Source organism: Mastigoproctus giganteus, chromosome 6 (genome assembly GCF_048544385.1).
Source record: "Mastigoproctus giganteus isolate SK-2022 chromosome 6, ASM4854438v1, whole genome shotgun sequence".
Classification (NCBI taxonomy): Eukaryota; Metazoa; Arthropoda; class Arachnida; order Uropygi; family Thelyphonidae; genus Mastigoproctus; species Mastigoproctus giganteus.
The window spans coordinates 160,373,385-160,395,831 of NC_143580.1; the positions used below are offsets into that span (position 1 = coordinate 160,373,385).

The following is a 22,447-nucleotide window of genomic DNA, read 5'->3' on the forward strand; positions in this document are numbered from 1 at the left end:
TTTTTACATCCTCATTTATCATTAATCCCCTTAAGAAAATCCATGGTTAATTGGATTTCCCTGTTGGGACGATCTTCCACTGCTTTTTAACTGTCGTCTCCAGTGGTTTCCCTGTCAGACATATTTGTAATTACTCACTTCACTGCCGACTGGGCTAGCCGGGTGGGTAAATTGCCTGCCTAGCAACCCAAAGGTCGCGGGTTCGAATCCCGCCTCGGGCTTGGATCAGAGTACTGCAAAAACCTTGGGAGGTGCATTATGGCCACAGAAGCCGATGCGCCAACAACTACCAAAAAAAACTCACTTCACTCTTTGAATTATTTGTAAATTGGTGAGACATTTTCATGTTTCCAGTCATTAGGGATATCTCCTAAATCCAAAAATGCTTTCGCTGTTATAACTGGAAATTTGCTTACCTCTTTTGCTATTTCCCTTAATATTTAGAGATCTTATTTTCCTTCCCCCCCCCCTCTCTCTCTCTCTCTCTCTCTCTTGTTCGTTATAAATTTATTCAACTTCCAATTAGAATTAGCTATACTTTATTATTCTCATCTGTAAAAAAATTCATGTTTATTTTGATTACAGACATGTTTATTTATTTTAATCATAGATTAGGACTTGATTGCTTAGTATTTTATACTTAATGCAGAACTCTGTATCACCTTATAATTTATAATCATCCCATTTTTTTCCTCTTGCTTGTTTCATCAGTTCATCTAACATCCATTTAGATCTAAAACCTATACACTGTTTCTTAGTTGCTAGTGAAAGCTTAGCATCTATGAATACTTCCTTAAATGCTTCCCATTTGGTATTTTTGTTAACAGCATTAGTTATTAGTTAGACCCATTTAAAATTTTAAAAATATCTTGGACTATTGTAGTTACCTTTGCAGAAAAAAAAACCCTTCCCTTTACTCTTGATAATAGTTATATCTTTAAATAAATCCACATTAGTACTTGGGTGAAAACTATCCTCTAGTGGCATCTGTACTTGAAGATCCTTAATTCGTAAAGTATCGATAATCAGAGCAAGAGTATTGCTTTCTCTTCTTGCCCCTTCAACATGTTTGTATAGAATGCAGTCATCTAGTACTTCAGATGGGTGTAAATACCAAAATCTGTTTTAGAAAAGAAAGACAGCTATTCTAAGTAGGCTGATAAGTAATATAGAAAACCATTTTAAGAATAGAGAAGAGAAGACTTGTAATTAGTTTAGATTAGATAATTTTTGAATTGGATATGACTAGTTACTAATAAGAATAGAATATAATATTACATATAAGGAGAATGTTCTTACCTTAACTCAAGGTAAGATCTCATGAAATGTTTCTCCTTTGAAGCTAGCACTTGCAAAATTGATTAAATTTTCAGCTTGTATTTTGCCTAGTTATACGAGAGTATGTGAGAGAATACTATGATAAGATAGTTATATATCTGGCCTAGGATAAAAAATATGCCTAAATCTGACATGGCCCTTGTGGAGTAACTTGTGGAAAATTAACCAGTATTTTATGACTAAATCAAGCTCCCCCCAGACAAATTTGAAAGAAAAAATTAACGAGGGTTATTGTAGGAAATGGAATAATGGCTGAATATTGTTGAATTATTACAAAATAAGGAAAAGGTTATAGGCCAAATGACAGTGACAAAGTATATAAAAAAAAAAATATGTGGACAAATGTCCATATATTTATTTTTTATTCTTCTAATAGTCATTTGGCCTATAGCATATTCTTCCCATTTTTGTTTTCCAGTGTTTATTAGGCCAAATGAATTATGCTTCTTGTTGTGAAACACACAGATTCTACAACATCCTATATCAGTTGTGTGCTGTTGTAGAATCTATGTGCTTCTTAATCAAGACCATAATTCATTTCTCTCCACCCACCTGTCCTTCCTGTATATATTGTACTTGCAGTATTCAAATTCTGCATCATAGAAAACCATAAAAATGTCATTTTCCTTTGTCACTGTGGTCCCACTACAGTAATAATTTATCCTAAATGTGTAATTGATAAGCAGAATAAATTTGTGCAACAACATTCACATGAAAATAAGTCTGAATTCGCATACACTAGTGGTTCAATGTGAAGCTTTGCTTCACTGAAAATAGAATACAGTGGATGCCACTTATTGTGATCACTTTAGGACACAGCTTATTTAATAATAACTTATTGATAACAATAATCAAAGGAACAAGACTGCAGCTGTTCAGCATTGTTTATTGTCATAGAGCGGAAATGTGTACATAAAAAGATGGAAATGGGCAGAAAGAAAAATCAAAATAAAGCAATATAAAATACATTAATATGACTGTCCACTATTTCTTCCATAAGGTCATCAGTAAAAATGAAACTGTTATGATGTTTTTGGAAATCCACACACACACACACACCATTAAAAACAAATAAAGCAAATATTAAAATCAAGGATTAGAAAAGGGGGATAAAGTAAATAAAGCCAACCCGAGAACGACGAGAAACATTGGATAACTTACGTGGAAAATTAGTTTCCCGACACCAGACACTAGCACTGTTCGCTCAGTAAACAGACTGTAGGTGATTATTGGTCTGGAGCCGAAATCGAGAAGGATATATTGATTGACAGGTAGGCATGGCAAACGATGAAATGATTGGTGGTGGGCGCGACAGACAACAAGCTACTGTGTAGTCATTGGTTGGCATTATAATGTGTATTTATGAGTAAAGAACAGTGCATAATAGTTTTGTGATGAACGGTAAACAGGTAATAGTAGCAATGAATCTTTTAAAGATGGAAGAAATTTGTAAGGAATATAAAACGTTGGTTGATTTTTTGTTGAAAACTAAATTAATAACAGTTACGTTCTGTTCGTTTTTATGTTCTTCATTATGTTTTTTTTCCTCATTATTAAAAGCAGATTTTTGGAGTTCATGAGTGCTTTTAGCATACTGTTGATTTAGGTTTGGTTACGAAAAAAGGAAAAGGTTTCCTTTTCCTTTTGTGGAAAAGGAAAAAGGAAAAGGAAACGAAATATAACGAAAAATTTATTTTTCGTTATATTTCGTAACCTGACCTTAAAAATAAAAGTACAATAATAAAAAAATTAATATTTTGTTAATAAACAACTTATGCACTAGTCTATCCATGATTCTAAAGGAAAAAGGTTAGATTGCCCCTCCATTTCAGGAGGGGTTCAAGCTCCCATGGGATTCAAGTGGAGGTAACCTGACCTTTTTTTCACCATTATGAAAGCATTCATTAGGGCAAGTTACCATTAGCACTTCTGAGTGATACTAAACCATGCCTACCTGTCAATCAATATATCGTTTTCAACTTTGCTCCAGACCGATAACACCTACTGTCTGTTTACCAACAAGCAGTGCTAGAGTGCCATATCGGGAAACTAATTTTCCGCATAAGTTATCTGATGTTTCTCGTCATTCTCGTGATGGCTTTCTTTACCTTCGCCAAAAAGGATTATTGATTTCCTATAAAACTCAGTTTGGTTGGAGTGTAGTACTTTCTTTCAGAATAATGACACCAACAACCATAATGAATGGTACAAAGCAAAATCAGTAACTGGCCACATGTATTGGAGTTCAAGAATAGAATCGCTTCCACTGCACATGCATAAACTATGATAAGGCAAAAAAGAATAACATAAACTGAAGAGCTGACTACAGTAATTCGGGTTTTTTCTATGTATTGGTATGAGTCTGATTGGGACTTCATAAAAGTGATAACATTATTCGAATGAAAACATTATCCGTGATTTCAATAAGTGGCGTGCGCTTGTAGATGTTTTTCATTTTATAAGATTGTCTGGTTTTCTCAGTCTGGGAAAGCAGGTTGTGTTGTGGGCTATGTGAAAATGGTCTGATTCATTTTTGTTGCCTTTTGGTTGCCCATCCATGACATAAAGGGAAACCAGGTTTGTTCATTTATGAGTTTCTATGATTTCTGTTTCTGTACAGAACTTTAAACCTTTTAAATACTAAAGTTAAAACATTTAGGACAATTTATGAAAATTGAGTATTGTAAGCAAGGATCAAAATTTTAATGGAAATAACAAGGCCTTTAATATTTCAGGCAAAGAGGCAACAGAGAAAATTAAACTTCCTAATTACTCAAACAGAATTGTATGCTCACTTTATGAGCCACAAAATTTCAGGTGTGGAAGGTATAGAAAAAGAGCAGATTCTGTGTCAGCTTGATGAAACAAAAAAAGATGCTGAATCTTCATCGAGAATGTTCCTTGATATTGATGATGATGACTATGGTAAGTTAAATTATAATTTTTGTTACTTGTTATTAGTAATTTAGATAGTTACAGTAAGTCTTAAAGTACTGTATAATTAGACTAAATTCAAAAATATCAAAGGCTTAATTTTTTCAGTACTCACCTTGATCGATCTGCATTTGTTATTAGGGTGAATAATAAGAGATTGGCTAATTTTAGGGTGATTAGTTTTTTAAGTTAAGGGGATAAGTTACGGGTAAATGATAATTATAATGGAAACAGGATTAAAATATGCCCAAGGAAGTAGAAGTGTACTTACTCCGTCCTTGGTTGTCATGAAGTTGATTTAAAATTAATATTCTAAATTGTGAATAAGCCAATAGTTGTAACGGTGGACTTCCGTTGAAACGTCTTCAGTTGGCTAGTTAAGTGAAAGGGAATGCGTACTGTATTTAAGAAGAATTTTGTAATCCCATGATGCATTTTGCCACAAGCAGAAATCTCAGATTGGTGAGATTCCAAACCGGAGAAAGATTGAAGGGGAGTTTTGCATTTAAAATGTTTAAGTCGGAGTGGTGATGGAATGACTCTATTGTAGGATTGTAGGATTCGTATTGTAGGATTTTGTAGCTATTTTTTAATTTTAATATGGTAATAGCTGAATCAACTAGGGGGGGGGGGTGTGGTTGTTTGAGTGAACATGTAATGTGAGTTCAGTGTAATGCGTATGTGAGTGCTGGATTGTCCTGTTCTGAAATTATTGTAATGATAATAAGCTCTTGTATTAGAGGAATGGGTTGAACCGAATTTGGTTGTGGTACTGCCAATATAACATGCATTACAATTTTGTTGACATTTAATTAAATAAATGTATTATTCATTTCGCTTGTTGGGTATTTATGTGTTTCTTTATATTTGTTGAAAAGTGATCCAAGTTTATCATAGGTAGAAAAAATAAGTGTGATGTCTGTACCTGCAAAAATTTGTCCAAATTGTCCTGCAAGACCACTGTGGAAGGGGAGAATGAGGCGTGTATTGCTATTTGTAATTTGTTTTATAGGGTCATTAATATTGTTTTTTTTTGCAATGGAAATAGTTTGTTGAATTAAGTGTTGTGGGTAGTTTCTGGCTATAAATATTTTTGTGAGATATTGTAACTCGTTGGATAGGTCATCTTGTGAGGTACTGTATTTAATGGCATTATGAATTTGATTATAGAGAACAGATTTTTTTGTGCTAAGAGGATGATGCGATGTGAAGTGTAGGAATTTCCCTGTGCGCGTATGTTTTCTAAAAATCTTAGTTCCTAGTTTAGTACCTGTTTTATATATATAGGTGAGATTATGAAAGTTGATTTGGTTATTAGTTTCTGTTTCAAGTGTGTATTTTAATCTGTCTTGTATTGAGTTAAATTTTGTGAAAAGGTTATCAATTATAATTTTATTTCCTATTATGAGTATATCAACGGCGTATTGTATATATAGCTTTATTCCGGAGGGGTAAGGTTGTAGGATTTGATTTTCTACTGTAGCTAGGTGAATTTCGGATAGGGGCAGAAATTCCTAAACCCATTGGCAAGCCGAATACTTGTTGGAAGATCTGATTATGAAACCTGAAATGTCTGGCGTCTAATAGTAAAGAGGTAAGTTCTAAGATATTATTTATAGAAAGGGAAGTACGGTTGATAAGGGTGCTGTCGGCAGTTAAGTATTCACGTCAGGCTTGTAAGGTGAAAGGTATATGTACATTGGTGTATAATGATACATCAAAGGATGTTGTATCATTGTATGTTGCATCGCCCTCCCTATCCGAAATTTACCTAGCTACAGTAGAAAATCAAATCCTACAACCTTACCCCTCCGAAATAAAGCTATATATACGATACGCCAATGATATACTCATAATAGGAAATAAAATTATAATTGATAACCTTTTCACAAAATTTAACTCAATACACGACAGATTAAAATACACACTTGAAATAGAAACTAATAACCAAATCAACTTTCTTAATCTCACCATATATAAAACAGGTACTAAACTAGGAACTAAGATTTTTAGAAAACATACACACACAGGGAAATTCCTACACTTTACATCGCATTATCCTCTTAGCACAAAAAATCTGTTCTCTATAATCAAATTCATAATGCCATTAAATACAGTACCTCACAAGATGACCTATCCAACGAGTTACAATATCTCACAAAAATATTTATAGCCAGAAACTACCCACAACACTTAATTCAACAAACTATTTCCATTGCAAAAAAAAAACAATATTAATGACCCTATAAAACAAATTACAAATAGCAATACACGCCTCATTCTCCCCTTCCACAGTGGTCTTGCAGGACAATTTGGACAAATTTTTGCAGGTACAGACATCACACTTATTTTTTCTACCTATGATAAACTTGGATCACTTTTCAACAAATATAAAGAAACACATAAATACCCAACAAGCGAAATGAATAATACATTTATTTAATTAAATGTCAACAAAATTGTAATGCATGTTATATTGGCAGTACCACAACCAAATTCATTTCAACCCGTTCCTCTAATACAAGAGCTTATTATCATTACAATAGTTTCACAACAGGACATCCAGCACTGAACTCACATTACATGTTTACTCAAACAACCACACCCCCTTAGTTGATTCAGCTATTACCATATTAAAATAAAAAAATAGCTACAAAATCTTACAATACGAAGCCCTTATTATAGAGTGGTTCCATCACCACTCTGACTTAAACATTTTAAATGCAAAACTCCCCTTCAATCTTTCTCCGGTTTGGAATCTCACCAATTTGAGATTCCTGCATGTGGCAAAATAAATCATGGGATTACAAAATTGTTCTTAAATACAATACACGTTCCCTTTCACTTAACTAGCCAACTGAAGACGTTTTAACAAAAGTTCACTGTTACGACTATTGGCTTATTCACAGTTTAGAATATTAATTTTAAATCAACTTCATGACAACCAAGGACGGAGTAAGTGCACTTCTACTTCCTTGGGCATATTTTAATCCTGTTTCCATTGTAATTATCATTTACCCGTAACTTATCCCCTTAACTTAAAAAAACTAATCACCCTAAAATTAGCCAATCTCTTATTATTTACCCTAATAACAATTGCACATCGATCAAGGTGAGTACTGAAAAAATTAAGCCGTTGCTATTTTTGAATTTAGTTGTTATTAGTAATAATTAAATAGCAAACTGTTATTGCTTAAACTTTTGTGTAAAGAGATGAATACAGAACGTTTTTAACACTTGGTTTTGAAGTTGTCACTCTGAAATCGAAATTGTAAATATTAATTATAGTGCCAAGAATAAGAAGTGCAGTAGCTAAATCAATATTTAAATTGCAGAATACATGGGTCTATCAAGTGCTCTTGAGACCCCCTACTAATCCACCCATGTTTAGTGACCAAACATTGCAAAGAGCTGTCATAAGCAAAAAATGGTTGAGTAACATTGTTGTGTATTAGTAACTTACATTTTGCAATCCCATTATTATACTAGCATTTCAATCTTTTGTTATTTGTATTAATATATGGAAATTTGATTATGCACTGGTTACTTCTGTGATGAGATATTGTATGCCTGCTTTTTTTTTTTTTTTTTTTTTTAAATGAAAACCCCAAACATGACAGGTATTAGAACCTATAGTACTTAGTACCGTGCATGGATTGGAGGTTGAGAAGATGAAAGAAGATATTTCTTGAAATTAGACTTGAACTTCTGTAGAAGGAAATACGTATGAAGGAAGGTTATTCCAGAAAACGACAGTTGAATGAATAAATGAGGAAGATGAAAAGTTGGTTCTGTGAGTTTGAAGTTGGACAGTAAATGGATGTTAGCTGGTGGCGGCACATGTTCGGACTGTTTTGAAAGAAAGAGCAGGAATTATAGAGGCCAATTCAGAAGAACAGTGCGCATGGAAGTATTTGTAGAAAAGGCATGAGCAGAAACAGTACATCTATTAGACAGAGTGGAAAGACTCTGTTAGAGATGAATCATTAATTAACCTAATTGCCCTCTTCTGAATGGAATCTAGAAGCCTAAGAGAGGTTTTAGGGGCACTGCCCCAGATTTGGGAATAATATTCCATGGCAGGGCGGATTTGCAATTTGTACAGAGTGAACATATATTTGGAAGAAAAGTAATGCCAAGAGCAAAAGAGAAAACCAAGTTTTTTAGATGCAGAGGAAGCATTATTTGTAATGTGCTTGTGCCAAGAGACATTAGAAGTCAGGGTAATCGCCAAAATAGATATATCATCTTGCCTAGAAATTGGAGAGTCACCAAAGATAAGAAAAGGAGCAGAAGAATCCTTTTTTTGCGAGATATAAGACAGGACTGAGTTTTAGAAGTATCGAAATCATCTAAATTGCCTTTGCCCCACTGAAGAATTACCTGGAGATCAGCATTTTAGGAATTGGTAGGAGTTATTTGAGAAGTTGAAGCTGATTAAGCAGGGCGAGGTTTCTCAAACTGGAAAGTGGTATGCAATGTGCTTCATCAACAAAACTATAGATAGGATTTCCAGTCAATGGAAGAAGGTCATTAATATACAAGAGGAAAAGAGTTGGGGAAAGAACCGAACCTTGGGGGACACCAGCATTAGTGGAGAAGTTGAAGACAGAGAGCCATCTACCATCACCCTCAGTGAGCGGTCAGAGAGTAAACTGGATAACCAGTTACAAAAAACAGTTGGCAAATCATAAGATGGAAGCTTGTTTAGAAGACCTTTATGCCAAACACGATTGAAAGACTTGGCAATGTCAAGAGCATCTGCTTGTGTTTCACTACACTTTTCCATTGAATTTGTCCATAAATGGGAAACATAAGCCAGAATATTACCAGTGGATCGACACTGACGGAATCCATACTGGCGATTTGTTAATCAGACAGAAGGTTCCTAGATAGTTTAAGAGTTGGCAGTTAATTGATTTCTCCATTATTTTAGAAAGAGTATAAGTAAGTGCAATGGACTATAATTGGATGGCAGTGATTTGTCACCATTTTTAGGAACTGGCTGAATAGAGAATTTCCAAGCAGAAGGAAAAACACCTTCGGAATAAGAAAGTTAAAAAAGGTGGAAAAAAAAGGAATAAGTTCAGGAGCACAAGTTTTCAGAAGAAACAGAGAAATACCATCAAGACCTGGAGCTTTCTTAGCATCAAAGGTTCATCAAAATCCTTCTAACATCCTTTTGATGGAAGACCCTAGGAGGCATTGAATGGAGCACGTTGGAAATGGTGGGAGGTGTTTTATCAAGGTCATTAATACACGAGTTGGAAGAAAAATGGGATGCTAGCAGGTTAGCTTTATCCTTGGCTGAAGTGACAATAGAACCATCTGGTTTTGAAGAGGTGGAAGCAGAGATGGGCAAAAGATGCGGCCAATAGCTTTGGCAAGAGACCAGAATGCTCGGTTACCAATAGGGCAAGAAGCAAGTTTTCTACTCTTTTCCTGTTCAAAATCTAGATTGGACTGATTGATAATTGCTTTACAATTGTTGCAAGCTTTGATGTAAGCAGAAAACGAAACTGAAGAATTGGAAACAAACCAATTACGATATGCAACATTCTTCTCTTGAACAGTCTTACCCCATTTATTGGAAAACCAAGGTTTAGATAAAAGACGAAAAGGGGGTAAATTTCATTCCTGCAAGAATAATTTCACTGACCCAATCTAAGCAATTGTTGACATCAGAAGTTTTGAAACAGTAATCCGACCAAGGAAAAGAAATCTCGCAGGCCACCCCATTTTGCATTCTTGTAATGCAAAACAATACGAGGTTGGGAATAGCCATGAGATAAAAGCTCCATTGGAGAAGAGGCAATCACCAAGTTGTGATCTGAGGTGCCTAAAGGACTGCTCATTTCGACTGTGTACTTAGAAGGGTTGTTCCGGTATTCTGGTAGGTGAATGAACAATCTGAGCGAGGTCATTAGTAATAGCAAAAGCCTTGGCATCTCGACCAGCTGGGTCTGTGTGACTAGAAAATGGAAGCCAGCTGGAGTTGTGAACATTAAAATCACCAAGGAAAATTACCTCACTCTTAGAAAAGTTGGACTGGAGAAAGTCGTTGCAAAGAGAGGAAGTCAAAGAGCTCCAAGTGATTAGTGCATTGGGAAAACAGTAGAGACAACAGGTGAATTTAACAGATGAAATAAAGAGATTTTAAGCCAGAGAAGATCGAAAAGAGGAGATTCAAATTACCAATTCTCTGACAGGGGATATCAGAACAGACATATGGACAAGTACCACCTTTGAGGTGAAAGGAATGATACAGTGAATAATTTGGGCAACTGAGATGAGCAGTGGTTGAATTAACCGATGACTGAGATTCTGTCAGAAAAAGGAAGTGGGGTTTGATAGACTGTAAGTTGAAATGGACATCTTTGAGATTAGAACTGAGACCACATGTATTTGTGAAATGAACTAGGAAGTGTTTGAGAGGTTTAGATCTTTTTACAGTAAAGTTTGCATAATAAGAAATGAAAACATTTAGATCTTTTTACAGATTAGTTTGCATAACAAATAAATGATTATTTTTTATTTATTGATAAGCCCTGTATTGTAGTTTGAGATGACTGATTCTGTTGAACAAGTAACATGTCATGGCAAAATTTTGGCTTGATCTTGGAAAATTAGCTTCAAGAACACAACAACAATGCAAACATTTGGTAGCGAACCACTGAAACATTGAAATTGCAATAGTCAGGGTTCTCAACATTTAATAATGGCTATTTTTCAGATGATTTGGCCATCTATAAACCTTTCAGGAATGATACAGGCATTTCTTGCATATGATATTTAGTTCATGTTATCTGTTTCTCAATTTGTGAGCTTGCCATCAGCATATTATACAGCTTCTACTACTTCTGTGCCATTGATTTTAGATATGCACAGTAGTTGCAGAATTTGCACTTGTTACTGTGTGATGACTAAAAGCAGAATTGCATGAGTGTGAATGTGTCAAACTTTATTCTTATGGAATGGAATTTCCAAATTTTCTTTCCGGTGTTGTAACTATTCAATCAAACTGCAACAATTGCCCATGTGGAAGAGTATCATTTCATGTCATTTGAGAACGGCATAACAGATGCTATCAGTTGTCACAATCTCGCACAACAGTGTCGCAACAGTGTTGCGACACTGTTGCGCATGGAAGACTACTGTACAAATTGGAGCAGAATGGTATTAAGGGTAAGTTGCTACAATGGATAAAAGGATGGTTAAGTGGGAGAAGACAGAGGGTGGTATCAATGGGTGCTGCTCTTCGTGGACTAATGTTATTAGTGGAGTCCCACAGGGTTCGGTGTTGGGTCCACTGTCGTTTTGTGTATTTATCAATGATATTGATGAAGGTATATCAGGCTTAATGTTGAAGTTTGCAGATGACACAAAGGTTGGCAGGGTTGTTAATGACATTAATGGCAGTGTGCTACTGCAACAGGATCTAGATAATTTGGGCAGATGGGCTAAGAAGTGGCAACTGAAGTTCAACCTTGACAAATGCAAAGTACTGCATATGGGTAGAAGTAACCCCAGAGAAACGTACCAACTGTGTGGTACTACACTTAAGGTGGTAGAAAATGAAAAAGACCTGGGAGTAATTGTGCAGTCAGATATGAAGTTTTCTGAGCAATGCAGACAGGCTGCTAGGGCAGGTCATGGGGTTTTGTCAATGATATATAGGAATTTTGCTAGCAGGGAAAAGGAGGTGATTGTCCCTCTGTATAAGGCAGTGGTCAGGCCACGCCTTGAGTACTGCGTACAGGTCTGGAGGCCTCATTTTAGGAAGGATATAGATTTGCTTGAGCGTGTACAGAGAAGAGCAACACGATTGGTGAGGGGAATGAAGGGATCCTCTTACCAAGAGAGGCTTAAGTTCTGCAAATTGCAGTGGCTGGAGACTAGGCACCTGCGCGGTGATCTGATTGAGGTCTATAAGGCCTTGAATGGGTTGAGCACGCTGAATTCTGATGGGATCCTTCCACTTGTTCAGATTACGAACCTACGGGGACATAAGTTCAAATTAAGAAAGGACAGATGTAGAATAGATGTGCGGAAATTTGCCTTTAGCCAGCGGGTGGTTAATTGCTGGAACAAACTTCCATCTGGCGTTGTGGAAGTTGATAGGTTAAATAAATTTAAGGAGGAACTGGACAGGCATTTGGAGGGAATGGTATGATTTTTTTTTTTTTTTTTTGGCTGATGCTGCATAAGCTCCTACACTTGCTTTCTTGCATCATGTGCCACTACTACTACTACTATCTCGAGGTGTTAATTTTTTGATTGAAAGCCTACTTCACTATGAATACCTTCCTTGAGATATATGGTGATTTAAAGGTACTCACCATTTTATTAGGACTACAAAAGGGTTACACTAAGTATTGTTGCGTTTTAAAGTGGAATAGTCGTGCAGCATAAGCCATAGGCTTCCTTCCCCCATGTAGCCATTGCTAATACTAATACTGCTATCACTTTACATACGAGGGATATATATTTATATAGCAATACCATTAAAAGTTTTATTACAGTAAAAATACCAAGTAATTTATAAAATGAAAAATATACAATTTTACATGAAATTCATAAAATCCTTAATGTCATAATAAATACATATATTACATGTGTAAAACCAAATGACACATGCACAAACAAATGAAATGTTTACGAGTAATATTTAAGATAAAAATTATATAAATTTTTATAAATAAAATATAAATAAAAAAAGAAAACACTGATATTAAAATAACTAAAAAATATATAAATATTAACTGTAAAAAATTATTCAATACATATATACTGGAGAGCTTGTCTGTTATTTAAATGCATAATTCAAAATATATTCGAAGCAAAATATTTTACCTGGAAAATTTTACATTTTACAAAAAAATTAAATAAAAAAATATGAGAGTGGGGTTGTGGGATATTGGTGATATTATCATTTTCCTTTGTTTTATCTACCACTCTGTTGCTATTTACTGTTGTTTTCCGCTTGTCACAATGTTGAGGTGTTAATTTTTTAATTGAAAGCCTACTTCACTATGAATACCTTCCTGGAGATATATGGTGATTTAAAGGTAATCACCATTTTATCAGGACTACAAAAAAGTGTTTGCCATTTTATTTACCTAATTATTATTTTATATTGAACTTTATAAGTAGCCATATAGTTATAGATACGCTAGTTATTTTTATTTTTAATTTAGATAAGGGTTTTGTAGATTACTACTTAATATACTTAAAACCGTTGTTTTATTCGAATCTTGCAGCCATTGTTTTTGTATAGAGTGGTAGGGAATTCAAATTTTTAATTGTGGTAACTAGGTAGCTCTAACGTAAAATTATATAGCGTAATTCGCATCCCTGAATTCAGTATTCTATTAGATAGTGTAGTATTGACAATTAATTAATTAAATTTATTAATCTTATTAATTTAAAATATCATGCCCCAGACTAGGGCAGGAGTGCTGTGACTCGGGGGAAAACTGAGGGGGGTGATTTGGCAACGCATCACAGCCTAAAAAAATGTGCAACTTGTGAAATGTTTGCCAAACTCTCTGGAACGGAACATGATCTAGCCAAGGAGGATGTCTTTGTGTGTGCGAGGTGCAAAGAGTGTCTAGTAATTAAGCATCAGCTCAGCGTTCTGATGTGCGTCTATGAGAGCTTGAGGTGTAGGGTAAGATGCCTCAAAGAAATTAATATGAGGGGCCCATCAAGCTCTCAGCTGCCCAGCTCAACACCAGAACTCACTCCTGGGCATCAGGCAACATAGCGCCAACCTCCAAGGCAGAATGCGCTGGTTCCATAGGAGTTAGTTATCGTCAGGAGACAGGGAATATATTGTGTATAAAGGATAGATGGAATAGGACCAGGGTATGTCTGCCAGGGGCAAAAGTTGATGATGTTATAAAGCATATATCATCTTTTAAGGGCACAGAGGGTGATATTGTTGTACACGTTGGCACCAATGACATTAAGAGTAGGAGATCTGCAGATTGACTTAACAAGTACAGGTCAATGTTGCAAAAAAAGTTGTGAATTAGGGTTCAATTTGAAAGTGTCTGCAATTCTGCCCAGAAACGAAAGGAGGGAGTATATGATGAGAGCGTTGTCAGTCAATTCGGCCCTTGAGGAAATGTGCAAGGCTCGAGGGGTAATATTTTTTGCAACCTGGTTTGTGCTTGTTAACAGGAGAGGCTGCTTCTACAGGGATGGGATACACTTAAATAGAAAGGGTGCAAGAATATTTGCTGATGCTATCGAGGCAGTGTAGATGGGTCGGAAAACTGCTAGCTTTGGGGGGGGGGGGGATTCACAGACTAAAAGGCTAAAAGTAGCTGCAGGCAGAGGTGAAGGTGATCCTTGCACTACTATTAGAATAAGCAGTGGCGTGGAGCAAAGGGTATTGGGGATTTCAGGGACTGATGGCAGTCATCATGAAACAGGTGGGTATATGGGATGTGTTAGGGCAACTAATAATAAGAATAGGTGCATGTATACCAATGCTAGAAATATAGTAAATGAATTTGAAGTGTCGGTCAAGACATCCAAGGCAGATATTGTTGGGATAACAGAGATGATCTCTGCCATCCCAATAGTGAAGCAGCGAGACCTAATTTCATGGAATAGATGACAAACATTTTCCTGCTTCGTGCTTCTTCATTATCTTCATTTCTAAATCAATTTTGTTTGCACTTCACTGTCCGTTGGTCCCTTTCCCTTCACCATTATAATAAGGAAATAGGAATGACGACAAGATTCTGAAAATTTATTTGTTTTTTATATGATTGAAGATTTCAGTGAAGGGGGAACACATTTCACCATAATAAAGTAAAAACCCACACAATTACAGTTATCGGTATTATCGCAAATGCAATAAGATCGAGTTTACTACCCATTTATATAAGGAATGATATAAGGAATGCAGAACTGGGATTTGGGGAGTACAATGTGTACAGACAGGATAGGAAGGGAGAAGGTGTTATGCTTTTAATTAAGAAAAACATAAAATCAAAAGAAGTGCATCCAGTTGACATTGGTGGAAAGTGCAGTAACGAGTAAATTTTGTGTTAACATAAGCACTGGGAAAGAGAAAATGAGTAGGAGTGTGTTATAGACCTAATGACTCGATGAGTTCAGTGAACAATTGTATAAAGAAATAGAGTGGGCTAGTAAATCAGAATGTCTTATAATGGGGGATTTTAATTTCCCAGATATAGACTGGAATTTATGGGTTGGTCACTCACACACTAGTAAGACTTTTGTGGATTTATTGGATGATTGTTTTCTGCAGCAGCATGTTCGAGAGGCAACCAGAGAGGGTAATACTCTTGATCTGGTTATCAGCAGTGATCATTCGTGTATTAAGAATTTTCAGATAAAGGAAGCATTAGGTGACAGTGATCACAGTGTACTGATGCAGGATTTAGTTAAAGGTATAATTACCATCAGGGTAAAGGGAGGGGTTTTTGCTTCCGTAAAGGTGACTATAGTGGTCTCAGATAGTTTTTAAATCCTGTACAGTGGGACCAACTGATGAAGTTACAAACAGCAAATTCTAAGTGGGAAGCATTCAAGGAACTAATAGTGGAAGCTACTAAATGTTTCATACCTATTAAGAAATATTTTTCAAGGTTTAGGCCTAAATGGTTGTCAAATGAACTAATGAGACTCGTGGCAGAGAAGAAAAATGCATGCGATGCATATAAATTATCAGGCGACACAGAAGCCTATGATATATATATATATATATATATATAAGCTAGTCTGTAATCAAGTCACAAAGGAGGTTCGGCAGGCGAAGGCAGATCACGAGAAATCTTTGGCAAAGGATGCTAAGAAAACAGCAAGGATTTCTTTACTTATATAAACTCTAAAAGGAAGGGGATGAATCTGATTAGTCCACTTGATATCAATGGTTCCACTGTTAATGATCCTGCTCAGATAGCAAACAAACTGAATGAGTATTTTGTATCTACATTCCCACATGATGAGTTATTAAGGTTTAAAAATGCCACAAGGTTATCAAATTGTATCAGGGTGCTTAATGATTTTGTAATAACTGAGAACAAAGTGGGGGAGAAATTGTTGAAGTTAAACATAAGAAAGGCACCTGGGGTGGATGGGATCGATCCAGTTATATTAAAGGAGGCAGCAAAGGAAGTAAGCAAACCCTTAGCCATAATTATGAGAGCATCTTTGGACTCAGGAGAGGTCCCTACTGACTGGAGATGTGCAAATGTGTCCCCAACTCACAAAGGGGGATTGAAGAGTGACACGAGTAATTACAGACCAGTTTAACTTCTGTTCCGGGTAAAATAATGGAGTCACTGGTTAAAGATGCATTGCAGTATCATCTAGACAAGACTGCAGCAATAATTCAGACACAGCATGCGTTTGTTAACGGAAAGTCTTGTCTGACAAATTTTATTGGTTATTATGATGGGGTTACAAAGGAACTGGATGCAAAAAATAATTTTGGTATCAAATACTTGAATTTCAGGAAAACTTTTGATGCTGTTGTGCATGAAAGACTACTGTATAAATTGGAGCAGAATGGTATTAAGGTTAAGTTGCTACAATGGATAAAAAGATGGTTGAGTGGGAGAAGACAGAGGGTGGTAATCAACTGGTGCTGCTCTTTGTGGACTAATGTTATTAGTGGAGTCTCACAGGGTTTGGTGTTGGGTCCACTGTTGTTTTGTATATTTATCAATGATATTGATGAAGGTATATCAGGCTTGGTATCGAAGTTGGCAGGGTTGTTAATGACAGTAATGGCAGTGTGTTACTGCAACAGGATCTAGAAAATTTTGGCAGATTGGCTTTGAAGTGGCAACTGAAGTTTAACATTGAAAAATGCAAGGTACTGCATATGGGTAGAAGTAACCCCAGAGAAACGTACCAACTCTGTGGTAATACACTTAAGGAGGTGGAAAATTAAAAGACCTGGGAATAATTGTGCAGTCAAATATGAAGTTTTGTGAGCAATGCAGGCAGGCTTCCGGGACATGTCATGGGGTGTTGTCAATGATATACAGTAATTTTGTTATCAGGGAAAAGGAGGTGATTGTCCCTCTGTATAAGGCAATGGTCAGACCACACCTTGAGTACTGCGTGCAGGTCTGGATGCCTCATTTTAGGAAGGATGTAGATTTGCTTGAGCGTGTTCAGAGAAGGGCAACAAGATTGGTGAGGGGGAATGAAGGGATCCTCTTACCAGCAGAAGCTTAAGTTCTGCAAATTGCAGCAGCTGGAGACTAGGCGCCTGCGAGGTGATCTGATTGAGGTGTATAAGGCCTTGAATGGGTTGAGCACGCTGAATTCTGATGGGATTCTTCCACTTGTTCAGATTATGAACTTAAGGGGGCATAAATTGAAATTGAGGAAGGATAGATGTAGAATAAATGTGCGGAAATTTGCCTTTAGCCAGCGGGTGGTTAATTGCTGGAACAAACTTCCATCTGTCATTGTGGAAGTTGATAGGTTAAATAAATTTAAGGAGGAACTGGACGAATATTTATAGGGGGTTGTTTTGTAATTTTTTTTTTTTTTTTTTAAGCTGATGCTGAATAAGCTCATATGCTTGCTTTCTTACATCACATGCCACTGCTACTACTACTTGCATTTCTTTCTTTCAAAATCTTCTCATTTTATAATTATCCTCACTCTGTTTAGTTTAAAAAAAATAAATTATGTTTTGCATTTATGTATGTTAGAAATAACAAATTTTAGATAAATTCAAAAATCGGAAAAATTATTAAAAAAAATCATGCTTTAAGTTTGTTAGGGAATATGAAGAAAACAAGCATGCTTCCTAAGTGTTCTGGTAGGTATCCAGTTTACCAGTAATAAGTAAATGTAAAAAATTTACAATCTGCTGTAGTTCTTCTTTGATGCAGTGGAAGAAGTCTAAAGAACTTATACCACTCATAGGATTTCATTTCTTTGAATGTTAAAAACCTAATCAAGGATCTCTGATGGACATGTTCAATTTGACTAATGTGATTTTGGGGTTAGGGGTCATACTTGGGAAGTATATTCAAAAAGTGTCAGCAGCAACAAGTTTTATGATTACTTGCCATCGAAGTTTCAGAGTTGTATAGCCATGCCAGATGATTGTATAGCCACTCCCCGACTTATGTAAGGGTTGCGTTCTGCAGAACTCTACATAAGTCAATTTTACGAAGTCGGAATTTCCCTAAATACTTATGCAGCACTTGCAAATTTTATTGAAGCAAAAAAGAAATGTTCAACGAAGATGTAAATTAGAATTATTTATTACATTTTTTTATCCCATGTGCAGGAAAAATTTCAAAATTATAAAATTACAAAAAGAGAGAGAGGAGACGGGCATAAAATCAGCAAGTTTTACATTATGAGCATCATTGCCAGTATTAACTCTTCAGCTGATAAGTACGCTGCTGCAGAAGTTGAGGTCTGTACAGATTTAGAAGAGGTTTTTTCCAACATGTCAGAAAATTTCTTTGCAGCTGCAGAATCGGCACTGGTGACTTCACCGCCTACTTTAATGCTTTGGAAACCAGCGCAATGCTTGTACCTATTAAAACACCCTTTGCCACGAACTTGGCTTGTGGTTTACCATACTTATCCTTAATATCTTCATTGATACGTCTTGCTTTTGCTTGAATGACTATTGGACTCAGGGGCACTTGCTTCTGAATCTGATTATCCATCCATATTAATAGTATTTCCATCTTCGATATAGCACCTGAATACTGTTTTGTGATCACTGTTGATCTTAAATGCGTTGATCCTGTTCTTTTATACGCACACTGTCCCTTAAAATATTATTCACTGTTGAAGCAGCGAGACCTAATTTCATGCAATAGATGATAAACATTTTCCTGCTTCGTGCTTCTTAATCATCTTCATTTCTAAATCAATTTTGTTTCCTTTCCTAGCACTGCCAGCACTTGCACTGTCCGTTGGTCCCTTTCCCTTCTCCATTATAATAAATAAATAGGAATGACAACAAGATTCTGAAAATTTATTTATGTTTTTTATATGATTGAAGATTTCGGTGAAGGGGGAACACATTTCACCATAATAACGTAAAAACCCACACAATTTCAGTTATCGGTATTATCGCAAATGCAGTAAGATCGAGTTTACTACCCATTTATAATAGATTGCACTAACAGAAAAGCCCAATAAATCAGAAAGTGCAAAATTTTTTTTTTTTTTATTGTTTTATTTTAGTGATAATAACAGTCTCAGTGCTACAGTGTCCTGCTCCGATTGTACGGTGGCATGTTGTCCCAACTAAGTAAAAAAACTGGCTATTTTCTCGATTAGGCTCTGTTCTTTAAGATTTGTCCCAAATAAACTGCTGCCCCAAATAACCAGAATCCACCATATTAAATTTGCTTAGTGTGGGAAAAGAAATCCACATAAACAGTTTCATTTTTTTTGTTTTTCACTACATTCCCTACATAAGAAGGGATCATTAAGTAATCTGGTCATATTTTCAAAATATATTGATTGTAATAAAAACTAGAAGTACATAATGCGACATTTATATTTCATTTTGTCTTTTGGCAAGATTGTTTTAGCATTTGTTCCAGTGCACTGAATACTGTTAATGCCTTCATAATAGAAATTTGTCTTTACTTGCAATGTAAACTGGTCTTTGATAGCCGTAGTAGTAGTGGCATGTGATGCAAGAAAGCAAGTGTATGAGTTTATGCAGCATCAGCCAAAAACCATTCCCTCTAAATGTTTGTCCAGTTCCCCCTTAAATTTATTTAACCTATCAACTTCCACAATGACTGATGGAAGTTTGTTCCAGCAATTAACTACCCACTGGCTAAAGGCAAATTTCTACACATCTATTCTACATCTGTCTTTCCTTAAATTGAATTTATGTCCCCTTAGGTTCGTAATCCAAAGCGGAAGAATCCCTTCAGAATTCAGTACTCAACCCATTCAAGGCCCTATACACCTCAATTAGATCACATGTAGGTGCTTAGAGTCCGGCCTTTGCAATTTGCAGAACTTAAGCCTTTCTTGGTAAGAGGATCCCTACATTCCCCTCACCAATCTTGCTGCCCTTCTCTTTACACGCTCAAGCAAATCTACATCCTTCCCAAAATGAGGCCTCCAGACCTGCATGCAGTACTCAAGGCGTGGCCTGACCATTGCCTTATACAGAGGGACAATCACCTCCTTTTCCCTGCTAGCAAAATCCCTATATATCATTGACAAAACCCCATGACCTGCCCTGGCAGCCTGTCTACATTGCTCAGAAAACTTCATATCTGACTGCACAATTACTCTCAGGTCTTTTTCATTTTCTACCACCTTAAGTGTAGTACCACACAGTTGGTATGTTTCTCTGGGGTTACTTCTACCCATATGTAGTACTTTGCATTTATCAAGGTTAAACTTCGGTTGCCACTTCTCAGCCCATCTGCCCAAATTTTCTAGTTTCTTTTGCAGTAGTACACTGCCACTGTCATTAACAACCCTGCCAACCTTTGTATCATCTGCAAACTTCGACACTAAGTCTAATATACCTTCATCAATATCATTTATAAATATACAAAACAACAGTGGATCCAACACTAAACCCTGTGGGACTCCATTAATAACATTAGTCCACGAAGAGAAGCACCCATTGATTACCACCCTCTGTCTTCTCCCACTCTCCAATTTACCCTTAATACTCTTTTATCCACTGTAGCACCCTTACTCCAATTTGTGCAGTAGTCTTCCATGCGCAACAGTGTCAAAAGCTTTCCTGAAATCCCAGTATATGATATCAAAATTATTTTTTGCATCCAGTTCCTTTGTAACCCCATCATAATAACCAATAAAATTTGTCAGACAAGACTTTCCCTTAACAAACCCATGCTGTGTCTGAATTATTGCTGCAGTCTTGTCTAGATGATCCTGCAATGCATCTGTAACCAGTGACTCCATTATTTTACCTGGAACAGAAGTTAAACTAACTGGTCTGTAATCACTCGTGTCACCCTTCGATCACCCTTGTTGTTATTGTTTTGCATCTTCATAATATTTCCAAACAGTTGACTGGGACTTGATCAGTGTTGCAGCCTAGTAATATATCATATAACTACAGTAGGCTTTCAAAATAACGGTACCCTTGGGGATTCAAGGTGCCGTTAATTCTGTTTTTCCGTTATCTAGAAAGTTTTATTTTTAATGTATTTAATGTAGAAATAGAGAGCTTAAGAATGCAATTTTATTAACTGCACATAAAAAAAACATAAACATGTTGCCATTAATACTTCTGCTTACACCCCATTCTATTTTCTTTATTATCTCAAGTTTAGTCTGCTCATGTAGCACAGTGGTATTGTCACCGTCCTCCCCACACCAGGTGGAAAAGTCCAGGGTTTGAATCCCTTCAATGACGCGAGGAACGTTTATGGGATTTTTTCACTCCTTGTCTGAGTCAGTGGGTCTCAGGTGTAGATAGCAAGGTTCCCCCCCCCCCCCCCCCCAGAAACTGGGGTTTTTTTGTCCTGCAAAACAGGCAAACTGAGCAGAGGACATATACAATTTACAGAAACAATACACATGGGTACATGAATTAACATGCCAAGCAAATTGAGCAGAGAACACATACAATTTACAGAAACAATACACATGGGTACATGAATTAACATTCCGGGTGACCCTAATGTAATAGTTTGGATTATATGAAGTTTGTCACTAAGTTTTAACGTTTTTCTTCTTTTCTTCTCTGTATGAGGTTTATTAACTTTAGGAGCCATAGTGAGGGATTTTTAATTTAAAATAAATGTAAAACAGCAGTATAATCCATGATATTAGTATATAATTCACTTTGAAAATGGCAAATGTAAACAAATACTATAATCACGTGACTTGCTGTTTTCTTTTTTGGCACTGCAAGACATCTGCGCTGTGTGTATACATCCGATCTCAGTGTGCCGTTATTTCGACAGTCTGCTGTAGTACTTTATAAAGGTAGTTTGTGTGACCTAACATAACACACAAAATTCTGATTATTTCTTAATCCCTTTTCATTTATAAAAAAATATTTAATTTCTGTTTCCTGAGTTATTTTTTTCATACCTTTCTTTTTAAAGATTCAGAAGAGATAAAATCCCATGCTCTTCAGAATGCCGAAGAAGCCTATAAGACACACCTGGCAAGGGTAAGTAACAGATAT

The 22,447-nt window shown here is 36.1% G+C and overlaps 1 protein-coding gene across 1 annotated transcript in view; it reads left to right on the forward strand.

Moving 5' to 3' along the window:
• Ino80 (chromatin-remodeling ATPase INO80) overlaps positions 1 to 22,447 on the forward strand; it is a 672,466-nt gene that overhangs the window by 200,268 nt on the left and 449,751 nt on the right. The window contains exons 11-12 of the mRNA XM_090376565.1: positions 4,074 to 4,263; positions 22,365 to 22,432. Of these exons, the coding sequence (XP_090232691.1) occupies positions 4,074 to 4,263; positions 22,365 to 22,432 (258 nt within the window). The remainder of the gene's footprint in view (positions 1 to 4,073; positions 4,264 to 22,364; positions 22,433 to 22,447) is intronic.